The sequence below is a fragment of the Enoplosus armatus genome, chromosome 8, assembly GCF_043641665.1.
Source record: "Enoplosus armatus isolate fEnoArm2 chromosome 8, fEnoArm2.hap1, whole genome shotgun sequence".
Lineage (NCBI taxonomy): Eukaryota > Metazoa > Chordata > Actinopteri > Centrarchiformes > Enoplosidae > Enoplosus > Enoplosus armatus.
Genome location: NC_092187.1, coordinates 6,051,864 through 6,066,491, shown reverse-complemented (window position 1 = coordinate 6,066,491; position 14,628 = coordinate 6,051,864). Strand labels below are relative to the sequence as shown.

General features: G+C 41.6%; 2 protein-coding genes and 2 non-coding genes across 5 annotated transcripts; all 4 read right to left on the bottom strand.

The window, feature by feature from the left end:
* Positions 1 to 1,146: 1,146 nt before the first annotated feature.
* On the bottom strand, positions 1,147 to 5,333 carry LOC139288466 (solute carrier family 46 member 2-like). The gene is made up of 6 exons (XM_070909767.1): positions 4,701 to 5,333; positions 3,463 to 3,654; positions 2,682 to 2,853; positions 1,712 to 1,795; positions 1,460 to 1,616; positions 1,147 to 1,325 (listed from the first exon to the last, which is right to left on the bottom strand). The coding sequence occupies exons 1-6, from the start codon at positions 5,331 to 5,333 to the stop codon at positions 1,196 to 1,198; spliced, it is 1,368 nt and encodes a 455-aa protein (XP_070765868.1). The 3' UTR covers positions 1,147 to 1,195.
* A 1,856-nt stretch (positions 5,334 to 7,189) lies between these two features.
* On the bottom strand, positions 7,190 to 10,622 carry rpl10 (ribosomal protein L10). 2 transcript variants are annotated; one of them, XM_070910195.1, is made up of 6 exons: positions 10,502 to 10,622; positions 9,893 to 9,951; positions 9,176 to 9,283; positions 8,169 to 8,307; positions 7,801 to 7,963; positions 7,190 to 7,403 (listed from the first exon to the last, which is right to left on the bottom strand). In XM_070910195.1, the coding sequence occupies exons 1-6, from the start codon at positions 10,522 to 10,524 to the stop codon at positions 7,248 to 7,250; spliced, it is 648 nt and encodes a 215-aa protein (XP_070766296.1). In that variant the 5' UTR covers positions 10,525 to 10,622; the 3' UTR covers positions 7,190 to 7,247. The 2 variants fall into 2 exon arrangements, with proteins under 2 accessions (XP_070766296.1, XP_070766297.1); XM_070910196.1 differs by lacking the exon at positions 9,176 to 9,283.
* Positions 7,522 to 7,654, bottom strand: LOC139289601 (small nucleolar RNA SNORA70). The gene has a single exon (XR_011597470.1). It is a non-coding gene; the product is annotated as a small nucleolar RNA SNORA70 (small nucleolar RNA).
* Positions 9,546 to 9,678, bottom strand: LOC139289600 (small nucleolar RNA SNORA70). Its single transcript, XR_011597469.1, has one exon. It is a non-coding gene; the product is annotated as a small nucleolar RNA SNORA70 (small nucleolar RNA).
* Positions 10,623 to 14,628: the final 4,006 nt, after the last annotated feature.

The following is a 14,628-nucleotide window of genomic DNA, read 5'->3' as shown; positions in this document are numbered from 1 at the left end:
TTTCTCTCTCTCACAGTCACACACACGCACACTTTTGACCGGGATCACAATTAAAAGCACATGTTACATTCAGTGAGTCAAAGCTGGTGGAAAACTGTCCGTTTCTAAAAACAAGCCAATGCAGTTAGGGGTGTGTAGTGTCATCTCTCCACCTACTGTGCAGTTCTGGAAAAAATGGGTGTGAAGAAAAGGCGAGGAGGGTTTGTAGTTGGGGTGGGGTGTTAGAAGAGAAACAGGGTGGAGTGTCTCTAAATATAACCTCTTATTGATATGTTTCCTTTTACTGCAGGAGGAACTGAATCAGACCAGATCCAGTGTCGCTGAATTTTAGAATTAAACTGAGAGTTTTAAGCAGAAAAATGTTTTTTGTTCTGTTTTATTGCCTAGAGTTTGGACACATGAAAATATAAAAAGCTTTGTTATTACACTAAATATCAATATTTTTCATGTTTTGTATGTTACATATGCCACACAGGAAGTCTCTGAGACTCCAAACTGAAGTAATGTGACATGTCATCAGTTTCAAAATCATTTCTATACAATTCTCTTAAAGTTCCCGTGAAGTCAAAAGTCATTATTCAGTGTTCTCCACAAAAACATTAAATCCCTCAACATTCAAACATAGGTCAAGCTTTTTTACATGAAAATCAGTCAAATGTCCCTCAAAACACACCAGCAGAGGGCGCTAAGGCGACGATCAAGCAGACTGGAGAGGCTGTTTTGGAATATTATGGTTGTTATAGTTGTTCTTTCATTTTTAATTAAAGTACCAGGAGGCTTATTTTGTTTATTTTTTATTCCTCTAGCTTAAGATGAACCATCATCCACCAGGTGTGTCTCCCTGCTCCTCTTAATGCTTCAGAATTAAGTTTAGTCAGCACAGTGGCACAAGAAGCATCCATCCACCAACACAAATACTAGTATAGTTTGAGTCCTGGCAGCAGTCCCCCTGCTTGGTTGTGCTTCCCAGTAAACACAGTTGATCGCAGGTTAGATGTTAGAAGTTTTTTGTCACTGAACCAGCAACTCCTTCCAGCGGAGAGCTGAACTGTTGAGGTGAGCACAAACTTGTTTTTCAGCATTTTACCTACTGTTCATGTCAAAGAATATCAATGAGTCAATACCTTTCAAACACAGCTCTCCTCCTTTACTCTTTTGTTTGTCAGTGTTGAAAACAGGACAGTGACACTTTGAACTACTCATCAAAATGATTAATGTCGTCACTACAGTCATTTGTCAGGGGCCAGAGGTCATCTTCATCAGCGTCCTCGTCTTCATGGACCTGCTGGTAGGTGCTCCTTACAGCCAGTACTCTATCAAGTATTCTGCAAAGGTAGATGGACGCGGAGAGGAGACAAGAAAAACAGTAACATGTCCTTTAATAATGTCATAGATGTGAACAGCTGTACCAATTCATCTCACGTGAAGTCTGCTATTGTCAGATGATTACTGGATGTACCTTATGAGTATGATAGCCACAAAGGTGATGATGCTGGATATGATAAAGACAAAGCCAGGAAACCAGTTCAGAGTATTCTGGTAAATCTTGATGTAGAGCGGGTTGTAGACCACACCCGAAACTTTCAAAGACAGCTGCAGTGAGGTGAGGACGATACCTGGAGATGACAACACTTAACTTCCACACTGCACTGACAGAGCACACATACTGTAACTACTGACTCATAATAAAAAGGGACTTATGTGCTCTTACAGTACGAAGAGCCATGCACTTGCTGGGACAACAGAGATCGGATGATTGGTGTGGGCATCACACACATCAGTGTCAGGGTACGGGCTGAGGAGAATAAAGTCAAGGCAAATTTTATATATATATAGTCCAATATCACAAATTTGCCTCAGGGGGCTTTACAATCTGTACAGCATACAGTACCCTCTGTCCTTAGACCCTCGATTCAGATGAGGAAAAGCCAAAAAAACAAAACCTTTAACAGGGAAAAAATTGGAAGAAACCTCAGGAGGAGCAACAGAGGAGGGATCCCTCTACCAGAGCGGACGGGCAGGAAATAGATGTCGCGTGTGCAGAATAAATAAATAGTAAAGGAATAAAAATAAATAGTGTCATGTCTTAGAATCCAACAAGGTGTCCACTGATTTGTGTGACACAAAATTGCAGCTAGTCCCAAAGGCTAAAATAAATGCAGTTAAAAGCGAGTAATATACCTTGTATTTCTAGACCTATTTGTTGTTTGATAGTGAATACTTTGTAAGACACATTATCACCTTATGAAGTTGTTAGCATGCAGTTTCCTATTTACACATCCAGCTGAAACTGAGCAACATTAGCGTTTGGAGTCACGTTTGTGTCCACCTGATGAATGCAAGTCCAATACTCACTCTCCTTTTAACGGTGGTCTCCACTGACTTCTGAGGGAAATATCTGGCTCTTTAGCTACTGAATGCTCCACTATGTTCGCCAGCGAGTCTCTAACTGTGTCTGTCTACTGTTTGGTGCTGGGCAGGTAGTGTACAGTGGCTTTATCAGAACTTTTTCACTGAAAACATCTGCATGCTGCTGCTGGAAACAAGGTTGATGAGAGCGCTGAGACTGAACCAAAACAGCAAAGTTGTGGGCTTTAAAACCAAAACCATGAGCAGAAAGATGTTAAAACGCTGCGTAGAGCGGGGGAGCTGAGGGGAACTGCAGAGCCTAAATGTCTTACCGATGTAGAACATGTACGGGGTGGTGACAAAAGCCATGAGGAATATGCCGGCTGCGTAGGACAGCATTCCCATGGTGATCAGGGTGAGATCACTGACCCACCGTGACATGACCGTGGCACTCAGGACGCTGGAAAGGATCACAAGGAAGCCAGAGGCATTCCCATAGCCCACCTGGAGAGTTCACATGGGTCAGAACTACAATCAGCATTGAATCTTGAATCCAATCAAGAGTTCAATTATGCTGATCACACTACCATCATTAAGCTGAATATCAAGCATATTCACATTTTCTTATTTCACTCTTCTCAAATGAGTCCAGCAGTCATTTACTTCCTGTGTCATTGTGTGTAATCACTTCATTCAGACTTTTCATTTGATCTCATCTTATATTTTGCTGTGATAAAATATACGAAAATATGAAAAACAAGTATCAACATACATTGGGTTCAGAAAATTCTCATATGTCATCAAGTTCTCCAGCAATTTAGCATTGCACTCTTATACAGTTGGCCGCTTGCGAGAGACATATACTGGTGAAAATCGAAGCCGCACAGGCCGAGATATCTTGATCAGCAGTGTGCTTCAGGTCCTGGACTCATGACACCAGTATTTCTATAATCCTGTTTAGCCCTGGTGATGATGGACTATGACAAAGGTCATTTTCAAATAAAGATACAAAAACATTAATGATTCAGTTTCTCTAACAAACCACAGAAGCAAGAGAAGAGCAAATCATTAGACACACACAGGGAAAAATTAATATTTTGACTACTTTCTCACCTGTGCCACACTCCAGTGGAGAGGCTCCATCAACTCAAATAAGACCAGGATGTGTTTAGCTGCAGAAACGGCTGCATCGTAAAGGACTCCTGCCACCCACAGCAGTGCGATGTTCAGTACCTGTCTGCGGTGGTCAGACGTCGCTTTGGTATCGAGCTCCTTCTGGTTCTCACAATCACTGGATGTTTGTACCTACATGGAAATACAGTATCAGCCTCTTTACTGTTCAGTCTGTCTTTATCCATTCAAGGTTTTGTGATGTCCTGACGTCTTAGCTCTGCCATGCTGGTTATCTTCTTTCCTTTTTTGTATTTGTTTGTAAGTTAGCAAGATATCACAAAAAGCTGTTAAACTGATTTCAAATTTAGAAGGAAAGTTAATCCAAGAAACAAATAATATAGTTGTTGGTGCAGATCTGCAGCCAGGTGGCATCAGGAATTTATCCAATAATTGCACAGAGGTTTGGTATACTGTTTCTACCCAGTTCATGTTTGGATGGAAATGGCTGATCTCACAGTGTAAAGGTGGTAAAGGTAGTTCCAGTGATCCTGTGTCACGGTTGTAAGAGAAGCAAGAATTGTTTCATTCAATCATCCATAACGATCAAGCCTTGCATTTCTTTGGAAAACTGAATTATCAAATTGGATGGGAAACACCTGTCAAAATACACAGTACATCTATTCAGTTAGAAAACATGTTTGTACAAGAGAAAACTATCCTATGTATTGGTGCTATTAAGCACCTGCAGCAGATGACTTCTGATGGGGCCAAATCTGAAAAATATTCAGGTCATCAAACATATAGATACACATTTTGTATTATTATACCAGGGGTCTCGGACTACCAGTCCTGGGGCCAGATCCAGCCTGTGAGAGAATTTCATAATGCCCACTACATGGTTAAAATATACTGTTACATGCAGCTTATTTTACATTTTCTTACAGTTTTCAGTCTTTTATTTTGTAGCAATCATTCAATGTTCTAGCAAGGCTGCAGATCTGAAGTGTAAAAACGGGCTCTTGATCTCACAGTTTTATGGGACTGCTTCCTGTCTGATCTACAGTGAGAAGGCTGCAGTTCTCCAGTGGCATTAGTCTATTAAGCATGTGGAGCAGTATGACGGCGGCAAGAGTCTGAGATCCTTGTTTCGCGTCAATTTAAAATTTCAACTTGATATGAATGAATTTCTGGGTTATGATCAAATCAACAGACAACACTTGACACACACAGACACTCACCTGTAGGAAGGAAAGCATGTAGAGCACACAGATTGCATACAGCAGTAAACACACCAACATAGTCATGACTCCTGGTCTCAAGCCGGCAGCAGTGAGATCAAACAAGTGTCCAGATGCCACACAGCCCAACACGCCTGCAATCCCATTGGTCAGTTCAGCTCTCATCATGAGTTTGGACCGGTCCTGATCAGCAGAGCTCAGAGACAGCAGTGTCATGGTGCCACCCCAGAATACAATGAAGCTGCCACATAGTCCAGAGAGGGTTACCTCCACCCACAAGACCTCCAGAGGCCAGTCCAGCATCAACATCAGCAGTACCAAAAGTCTGGACAGGATGAAGCCCATCAGTGGCACCACGATGGGGGTTTTCCTCCAGCCCCGGTCCCCCAGCCATGCTAGAAACAGGCCTGGGAAGATGGGCATCAGTTGGCTCAGGATCTTGTAAGTCATGTAGAAGCTGGACATGGTGCTCTGCCAGCTGTCCGCCGATGTGGAATTCAGAGACGAGTCTCTGGTAGCGTTGATGCATCGTTCCTTCACCACCATCGGCAGAGCCGCCAAGAAGAGGGAGTTCCCGAGCTGGACACCAGCAACCACCGGCTGAATGCTCCAGAACAGTTTGCTTTCATACATAGTGACGACTGGGTGTGGACAGGACAGGTAGGCCTATAGTAAGGAATAGCTTTTTATTATCTCCCTCTCTAATCTGCTGCACACTTCGGCAGCACAGTAGACCACACCTCGTCTGTCCTCTGAAGAGCTCTCACTGTTAAACCTAGTCATGTCCAACAAGAAGTCTCTTGCTGTGTTAAAGATGAGCACGAAAGTGGAGATAAAATATATATATATATATATATATATATATATATATATATATATATATCTAAGCAGTTCTTTTTGAAGTTGGCATCCATTGTTTATGGTAATCATACATCAACATATATTGTTGTAATTAGATTTGGCCAATAACAGCTGTGGCTAAGATCTTATTATAGAGTTATGAGCTGTATGCCATTCACATCAAAAATAAAACTTAAAGAAAACTGCTCCACTGACCAGTGTGTCGAAAGCCCTTTAACACCGACTTTCAATAAACTTAAATGTAAGACTTTTATATTTTCTAACATACCACCTTTATGTTACGTTGCGCTTTCACAATAAAGGTCTGTCAATATGTTTTGAAGAACCTCCATTATCATTAGATCAAGATTTGATTGTCACACAGATCTCATTTACAGTGTGAAGACATCTATCGCTGCTTACTGTATTACAAGTATTTGTGCGACAATCAGGTCAAACATAACTTTCCACAAACCCAACAGGCTTTTCTGGATACGCCAGAAACATTTGTAAAAGGCTTGTCTGGCTGCTAACAAACGGGGAAGACAGCAATCAGCACCCAACAAAAGGAGCTTCAGTGTGCTCTATAGAAGCATCACAATGTAGATTACATGCAAATTGTCTTCCAAGTCAGGATCCGTATTTTTTATGTTTACAATCTATAATTATGTCATCCCAATTGACAATACTTTAATTTTACTATATTGCTCTATTCTGTACACACATCAATGTCCTGTCTACCTGAGGGTTCTTCCATTTTTCCCCCAGTTTAATGCTTTTTTTGGAGTTTGTCCTCATCTGAATAACAGGACATATGCTGTACAGATTGTAAAGCCCCCTGAGGCAAATTAATGGGTTATACAAGTAAAATTAACATTATGGGAAATGTAGGTTTCAGCATTTTTGGAACTGGCCACCAGAGACTAGGGGTTAGGGTTGCTCCAAAGGAAATAGTTTGTGCATTGTGTGTCCATCAAATGTTGGTCATATATATAGTCCTGATGAAGCAGATTAGCAGTGTTCATGAGCGCTTTAATCTCACCACCACCCAAGGATGTTTTTTTTTTTAAGACTGCTCATTTAGGTCACCTACATTTAATGAGGAATACATGCAATTTAAAACCACATTTTCAGGGGCTTTAAGAATTGGAAATGTTTAATTTTTTTCCCCCCAATTGTTACTTTTCAATAAATTTGAGACAAATTTGTTCCCTTAAACAGAAAACTGACTTAAGCAGCAGCTGGAGAATGAACAACTCACCCATTGGATACAGTTAAAAGTTCTGCAGTGTTGTGCACCGACGAGTTCAGACTTTCTCCTCCATGGTCATTTTCTCCAATTAAAATCAATTTGCTTACTTGAGTGCACAAATGATACCTTCCATTTAAAACCCTCACATGACAAAGGCTGACATTTCAGCACATGAAGATTTGATGTGCAATTTCATGTAATGATTTGGGATCAAACCCGCAAGTGTACTATACCATCAGAAATGCCATGAAAAACAATTAACTATACAAGTTGTTCAGCTCCAATATTTCCCACTACTGTCTAAACATTACCTGTACTACACAGACCACGTGTGGATACAGTTTGCCTAAAGTAGGAATCCTGTGAAATTACTCGAAATCAAAAGGCATCACCACAATCATTTTTGTAGGTCAAAGACCTTTTTTATTTGTTTGATATGAAAGCCTGCAGCAGCTCTAATTGGCGTGCAGGGACTTCCAGCGGGACAGAGGGCCTCTGCTGGGGATGTATTTCACCCCACAGCCGTCTGAAATCAGACGCTTCTCAGCCATCATGTCATCAAAGTCGCAGGCATTGAACTTTGTGAAGCCATACTTCTTGGAAATATGGATCTGAAAGTAAGAACAAAGACAGAAGTCTATAAGCATAATTACAGGCCAAAAAGCATGACATGATGTTACAAAGACAACAGAATGAAAGTAAAAGCCTGTGAATGGGCCTTGTTAAGCACTTTGTCTCAGTGGTCCCTTAAAGCACTCAGCACCTCCCAGCTGAGGACATACACAACCAAAGAGTCACTGTCTGCAACCTTTGCACACCAGAACCGCACAGCAGCGAAACCAGTCGGCTTAATAAGCTGCAGAGCTGTGCCATGACAGCGTCAGAATATCAAATACATGAAGGGGAAGATGTCAACTGAGTTAACATTACATCTGTTAAACACAATTGGCCAAAATAAAATTATAACCACAAGGTTTTAGTGTTTAGACAGGTGACATGCCCATTTACCTTCTGGCGTCCAGGGAACTTGAACTTGGCTCTGCGCAGAGCCTCGACCACGTGCTCCTTGTTCTGGGCCTTGGTACGCACCGACATGATCACCTGACCAATGTGCACACGGGCCACGGTGCCCTGGGGTTTACCAAAAGCACCACGCATTCCAGTCTGGAGCCTGAGAAGCAGAAGATGAGACAGGAGCAAATATGATCAATACTCTGATGGCATTCAAATCATCTGGATTTGGCTAAAAAAAATATTCAGGAACAAAAAGACTACAGGCATTTAAAGAGCTCAGAGAAACACTTCTTCGTCACGATCTTTTTGTTTGACCATCAGGACCTGAAGCAACCTTCTAAACAACAACGACAGATTCTCACCTATCAGCTCCAGCGCAGGACAACATTTTGTTGATGCGGATGACGTGGAAGGGATGCAGGCGCATGCGGATGTGGAAACCATCCTTACCGCAGGTCTTCACCATGTACTTGTTAGCGCAGATACGGGCAGCCTCCAGAGCTACACAGGAGTCAGGGGAGGGTGGATGAATCAGAACTTACATTAGTGCCTGAACTTGAGTATCTAAAGGACAATTCCAGCATTAGTGGACAATTTGTTTTTGTATGTGTGCACTTCCTTTGTACTTGTTTGTGTTTTAGGGATTATTTCTTCATTGAGTTTTTATCTGCCCACCTTATCTGCTTATCTAACATTGATACTGCTCTGGGTAGTGAATCCATTCTCAGGCTGCCTATGGGCCTTAATGTCAACATTATAGTTCAGTAATCACACAAAAGCTGTATGTTTAATCTACAACTACAATGTTAAGGAAAATGTAGAGGAACTTTTTCAGACCAAAAAAACCCCAACAGACACGACCTTATTCTACAAGTCGCTTTCTGATGTTTAAGGTGACTGACCACAAGTTTGTAACCGTCAAACACTCTTACATAGCAATAAACTAGTAACTTAAAACCTAAAGCAGGAATGGTATAAAGAGCATTTTTACATGAATACCTACAAATACAGGTGCACATGCACAACAGAAAGCCCTGTATAAACCTAACTCTTCAATGTCTGCATATACAACACTATAAAATACATCGCATATTCCCAAAGCATAGGCACATACAACTTAAGTGAGCAGTGAAATGAGATTTCAGTGCTTTTCTCATATTGACACATCTGAGAGCTTTCATTACAATTATTCCTTAAGAAAAACAGTGGACTGTCGCAACACAGAAAATTGAAAATTGTTATCAATATGTTTTGATAAAAAAAAATTTTGACCAAGTGTCTCCAAATTTCTCAGTTCCCAGGCAGAAAAACCCTCAATTACAGGTTTCAGGTCATTTGTACATCTACGCGTCTGCTCAGGATTCCTCACCTTCTGAAGACAGCTGCTCGTACTCATCAGAGACCATGTGGCCGCACAGGGGGAACTCATCTACCTTGGCCTTCTTCCTGCCCAAGTCGAAGATCCTGATCTTGGGATCTACATGCAATGGGAACAAAGAAATGAACAAGGAGAGAACATGGAAGAAAAATTAAACCATTGGTGAATTGGCCTTCAGGAAACAGCAAACATACAGATTTCACAATACACAAAACTATCATGCAATCAGTCACATTTAAGAAAATTCTGATGGATTATCTCTTAAATGTCCATTTCAACATTGAGTTGAATTGGAGACAGACCAACACCACACAGAGGGGGAGGCAGCAGATCATCAATTATCATCCAACCGATATACATATTTTGTCTCAGTGGTCCCTTAAAGCACTCAGCACCTCCCAGCTGAGGACATACACAACCAAAGAGTCACTGTCTGCAGCCCTTGCACACCAGAACCGCACTGCAGCGAGACTAGTCGGCTTAATAAGCTGCAGATGATAAATACCAGCCTATTGTGGCAATTACTTTGAAGTCAAAATGGCACTGTACACTAAATCTAAGGCCCAAAGAGGCAGTTGCAATGTCAAACAAGACTTCGAACATTTATTACTAGTTTAGTTACTTTACTGCCAAACTGGCTGTCTCACTGCCCGGTCTATCCGACTTCCTACATTTTCAGGATATTGATTGAGTATAAAAACCTCTTACCAGGCACACCCCTGCAGAAGCGGGACTTGGGGTAGGGCTTGTTCTTGCAATAACGGTAGCTGTGGGAGACAAAGTGTTAAATGTAAATATTCACCCATACAACTCATTGAGTCACTTTTACTGCTGCAATAATGCATATATTTCTTAGTGTCAACAAATGCCATTACAGTTCTAAAACTACCAATGTGTTTTGGTAGAGGCACTGTTTTTCAGACCAAAACAAAAATAAGAAACCCTGAAAGGGATTTCAGAGACCCCCTTTCTGATGTTTAAGGTGACTGACCACAAGTTCGAAACCGTCACAGAAACCTTAAGTGATTCGTGTGCTAGCGCTAGCTGACGTTCGTTAAAGTCGCTCTCAACAAGCGATTTGTACGAGAGAAATGACATTATGACCTTCTGGATACGGACAGGCATTAACTGAAGTAAGTACCATCTACGGGACAAAGGACTGTGTTCTGATACCACTTTGAGACAGCAGTGTGACTGAAGGCCTGCCGGGTCGCCAGCACAGTGCACATGGTGCGAGCCGGAGCCGCTGCCATTTTCCCCTGACTGGGACCAATGGTTAACTGGCCCTGTTCAGAAAGATGTCGGGAGAGAACTTACCAGCGGGCTGGTCGACGGCCCATGGTTGCAATCTGTAAATTAAAAAATATAAAAATGTTATGTAGTTAAATCGGGGCTAAGATTTCTGAAAAAGACCTTTAAATGTGCCCATTTTATAGAGACCCGAAGAAAATGCGCTCCCACCACGTACTCACCGAATGGAGGAAAGGAAGTTGAAGTCATTTCCGCTTCGTAATAAGGACGACGGTTGCTCGAGAAAAATATACTTTATATTCATTAGCGCATTCTTTTTGATTCAGCGTGCATTTGTTGTGATATGAAAGGGTTGATATAGAAAATTTATGTACAAATATTGTTGTGAAAATTCATTTAATGGCAGTTGACAAGTTTCGAGGGATTCCTGGGAAGTGTAGTTTTACATCAGAATCAGAATCAGAAACTGTTTATTGCCAAGTAACATACATTACAAGGAATTTGCCGTGGTCTGAAGGTGCTGTTGTTTTGATAACAATAAGTAGAATATAAAAGCTGAAATAAGACTGAGAATAAAAATAAAAATAAGATAAGATAAATAACAACCAGTGACCAGAATAAAGTACAGTGTCCAGGTAAAGTGTCCAGTAGGGGGTGGGTGCGTTAATGTAACGCAGGGGGAACAGGGGTGATGTACGTTAATATAACGTATAAGTAGTGTTTGTGTTCTGGGTGGGGGTGTCAATGTAAGTTCGTCAGGTTGACTGCAGAGGGGAAGAAACTGTTTTTGTGGCGGGAGGTTTTGGTCCTGATGGACCGCAGCCTCCTGCCAGAGGGGAGGGGGTCAAACAGATGGTGTCCGGGGTGGGAGGGGTCGGCAGCGATCTTCCCTGCTCTCCTCAGGGTCCTGGAGGAGTACAGGTCCTGAAGAGATGGGAGGTTGCAGCCGATCACCCTCTCTGCAGAGCGGATGATACGCTGCAGTCTGCACCTGTCCTTGGTGGAGGCAGCAGCGTACCAGACGGTGATGGAGGAGGTGAGGATGGACTGTATGATGGCAGTGTAGAAGTGAACCAGCATTGTTTGTGGCAGGTTAAACTTCCTCAGCTGCCTCAGGAAGTACATCCTCTGTTGGGCTTTCTTGATGAGACCTTGATCGGAGGTCCCGGCTGATGATGGAGCCCAGGAAACGGAAGGACTCCACAGTGTCCACTGGAGAGTCACACAGGGTGATGGGGGCGGGTGGGGCTGCACTCTTCCTAAAGTCAACAACCATCTCCACTGTCTTTGAAGCGTTAAGCTCCAGGTTGTTGCTGTTGCACCAGGTCACCAGATGGTCAATCTCATGCAGGACTTTTACATGTATTGAGTATTTTGTGTGTGATATACTCCTTTTTCACAGCAGACATTTTGACTTGTCACAGTAGGAACATCACATGTGTTATTAAAGAGGAATTATTATGCTCATTTCCAGCTCTATATCTTTATTCTGGGACACCACAGATCAAATAAGTCCTTATTCATCTTATTCTGCTTTGGACCGCCGAGAGGAGGAGGAGGTTTTCAGGCCTGGGCTCCGAGAGTCAGATGGTTAGAGTCAGCTAACTAAGAGCATAGATATAGATGTATATCTATGGCTAAGAGGACTGCTAGATGCACAGCTAACTAGAGTTAGCAGTAGTGTAAGCGATGTGGGTGTGTAAGAAGGAATGAAACTGGGTTTTCCTCTTAAGTTAACTCTCAACAACACAGATCAGTTACATGAAGCCATTACACTCCACACCGAACCCCGCGAACCCTCCTCTCTTTTTCTTCTTCTCCCCTTTTCTCCCTCCCCAGAACTACTGGCTGCCCGAACAGCGCCGCCCAGTCAAAAACACCTGCCTCTAGAACATCAACACAACACCACTGTAAACACCAACCATGTGCAAACAAACTCATAGACATTCAACAAGCATACACCATATTTATGTTTGCACAACCATGTTTCCATCATCCAATCTCACTCTTACAGTAGTTAACGATTACTTTAGCAACAAGTAACGCCATCTGTCCATCAAGAAACTATCTACTACCTACCTACTTTCCTTCACAACAGAAAAAGCACTTTCTGTGAGACATACTGAACAACCTGAGTAGTAGTAAAGAGAAGTCCTGAGCAGAGCAGCCGAATAACTCTGCCCTGAGCAGATGACTATCTAGCCTCACGGAAGTAGACACAAAAAGTGAATGGAGCGTTCTGAGCCGTCTGAAGACTGAGCTTTTGGCTCGCAGGGATTACTTTTCATTTCCCTCATTATTTGGCAACTTTGGTAACGTTCAATAGGAATATCCAACATTGTAACACTGTATATGACAGAAAATGAAAATGATGATAATCACCTGCTCTCTCTCTTCCGGTCTCCTGGGTCTGCCGGTGAGCCACATGACTATGAAACGACTGCCGGTGTTTTCAGTAGTGGTTCCGGAGCGAGTGAGGTGGAGGCAGAGTCTCCTGGTGGTATCGTAATCCTGAGCAAACTTCTGACTGGATTCATGTGATTTGCTATTGAGTAGCAGAGAGAGTTCTCCTGCATTTTAGACATCACTTCCGCTGTATGGAGTCTCTCCAGTCTAGTCGTTCTGGGGCATTTATTTGCACGCATTTGCATGTTTTTACGTAGTGTTCACTGTGTGACTAGCACAGTATAAAGCAGGGCATTTTATTGTCTCTTGTTTAAATAAATTGATTTTCACAACTGGTAACACGCTTTTCTCAATAATGAGTTCACTTTTTCAAAACTCTTCACACAGGCAGCACAGCTGACGTCAATGTGGACTAAACTGAGGAACACTTTTCATTTCTTTCACACAAAATGCATTCAATGACCTGACATCTTTCAAACTTCATGAGCTGTTTTCTCTATCAAACTCAACCATCACCAACACTCTGTGTATTTACACACGTTTGCATACTATTGTAAAAACTCCACACCTGTGGCTCGTGGAGTTAGCCAATGAGATTTACTGTGACAGTGTGTAGAATTAAATCATGCACACACATTACTACATAGCATGATCTTACTGTGATATAAGGTTTATATCTTAAATAATCTCTTTAATTAAAAGTGATGACACAATACAATAGGATGTTGTATACTTGCTTTTTGAAAAGCGTGGTATCTGTTGTCGTCAAAACAAATGACAAACTGGACTCAGAATTGTTGTATTTTAATACTGATAATCAATCAATAACAGTATTGCATTTGACTAAACAACAAATCCAGTTGCATAATCCTAATTTCCAGTCCCATGTGATATTTATGTACTATGTTCATCATCATCAAGAGGAGAATACTGAAATGATCTTGGGCAAGACACTGAACTCCAAATTGCTCCAATGGTGGCCTGAACTGAAGTTCAGACATGTTACGTGGAATCACAGAGAAGTAATTGGCAGCATGTCTGAACAGACAAAAGAGCTGTGACAGTTAACATGGCAGTTTTTATTGGTACCCTCTTGATTTGTAAGTGCCAAAACCTCCAAAAATACTTCCCTGTATGTTAGGTATGGCACAAACAACGACTCTGAATCATCCATCGTACTATAAACAGCAGTGGATGTCGCATCTGAATTCATGCATTGATAGCTGACACACATGCCCACTACACATGCACATATATGCTGAATGCACCCACTGGGCATGCACACTGGGACTAGTAACTGAACCTGAGAATGGTGTTTTACACCTTAAACCCCAAACACATTTTAAAAATTAAAAGTTATGACGTGGTCCGATCTGTCGTCACGCCCAAATCATATTCATAATCAGCTCAACAGTCGTAATGTGTGTCCCCCACCTTAAGAGAAATAAAATCTGACAACAGGTTCTTTAAAAACTTGACTGTACAACTACTAACTACGACAAAAAAAAACATATGCAGGAATTCAATTTTGAAGATTTTATTTATTTACAATTTCAATATTATATATATATATTATTATTATTTTTATAATTTAAATAGTTATATTAATTTATTATTATATTTATAATTTAAATATTTTTTTTTTGTTATATTTATATGATTTTTTTGGGGGGGGGTTGTTGTTTTTTTGTTTTTTTGTTTGTTTTTCTTGGTCTTGTCTTGTTATTGGCTTGCTGTGGGTGAGGGAGGGGAAGTCAGCTCAGGTGCCTCACTTGGACACCCTTCTT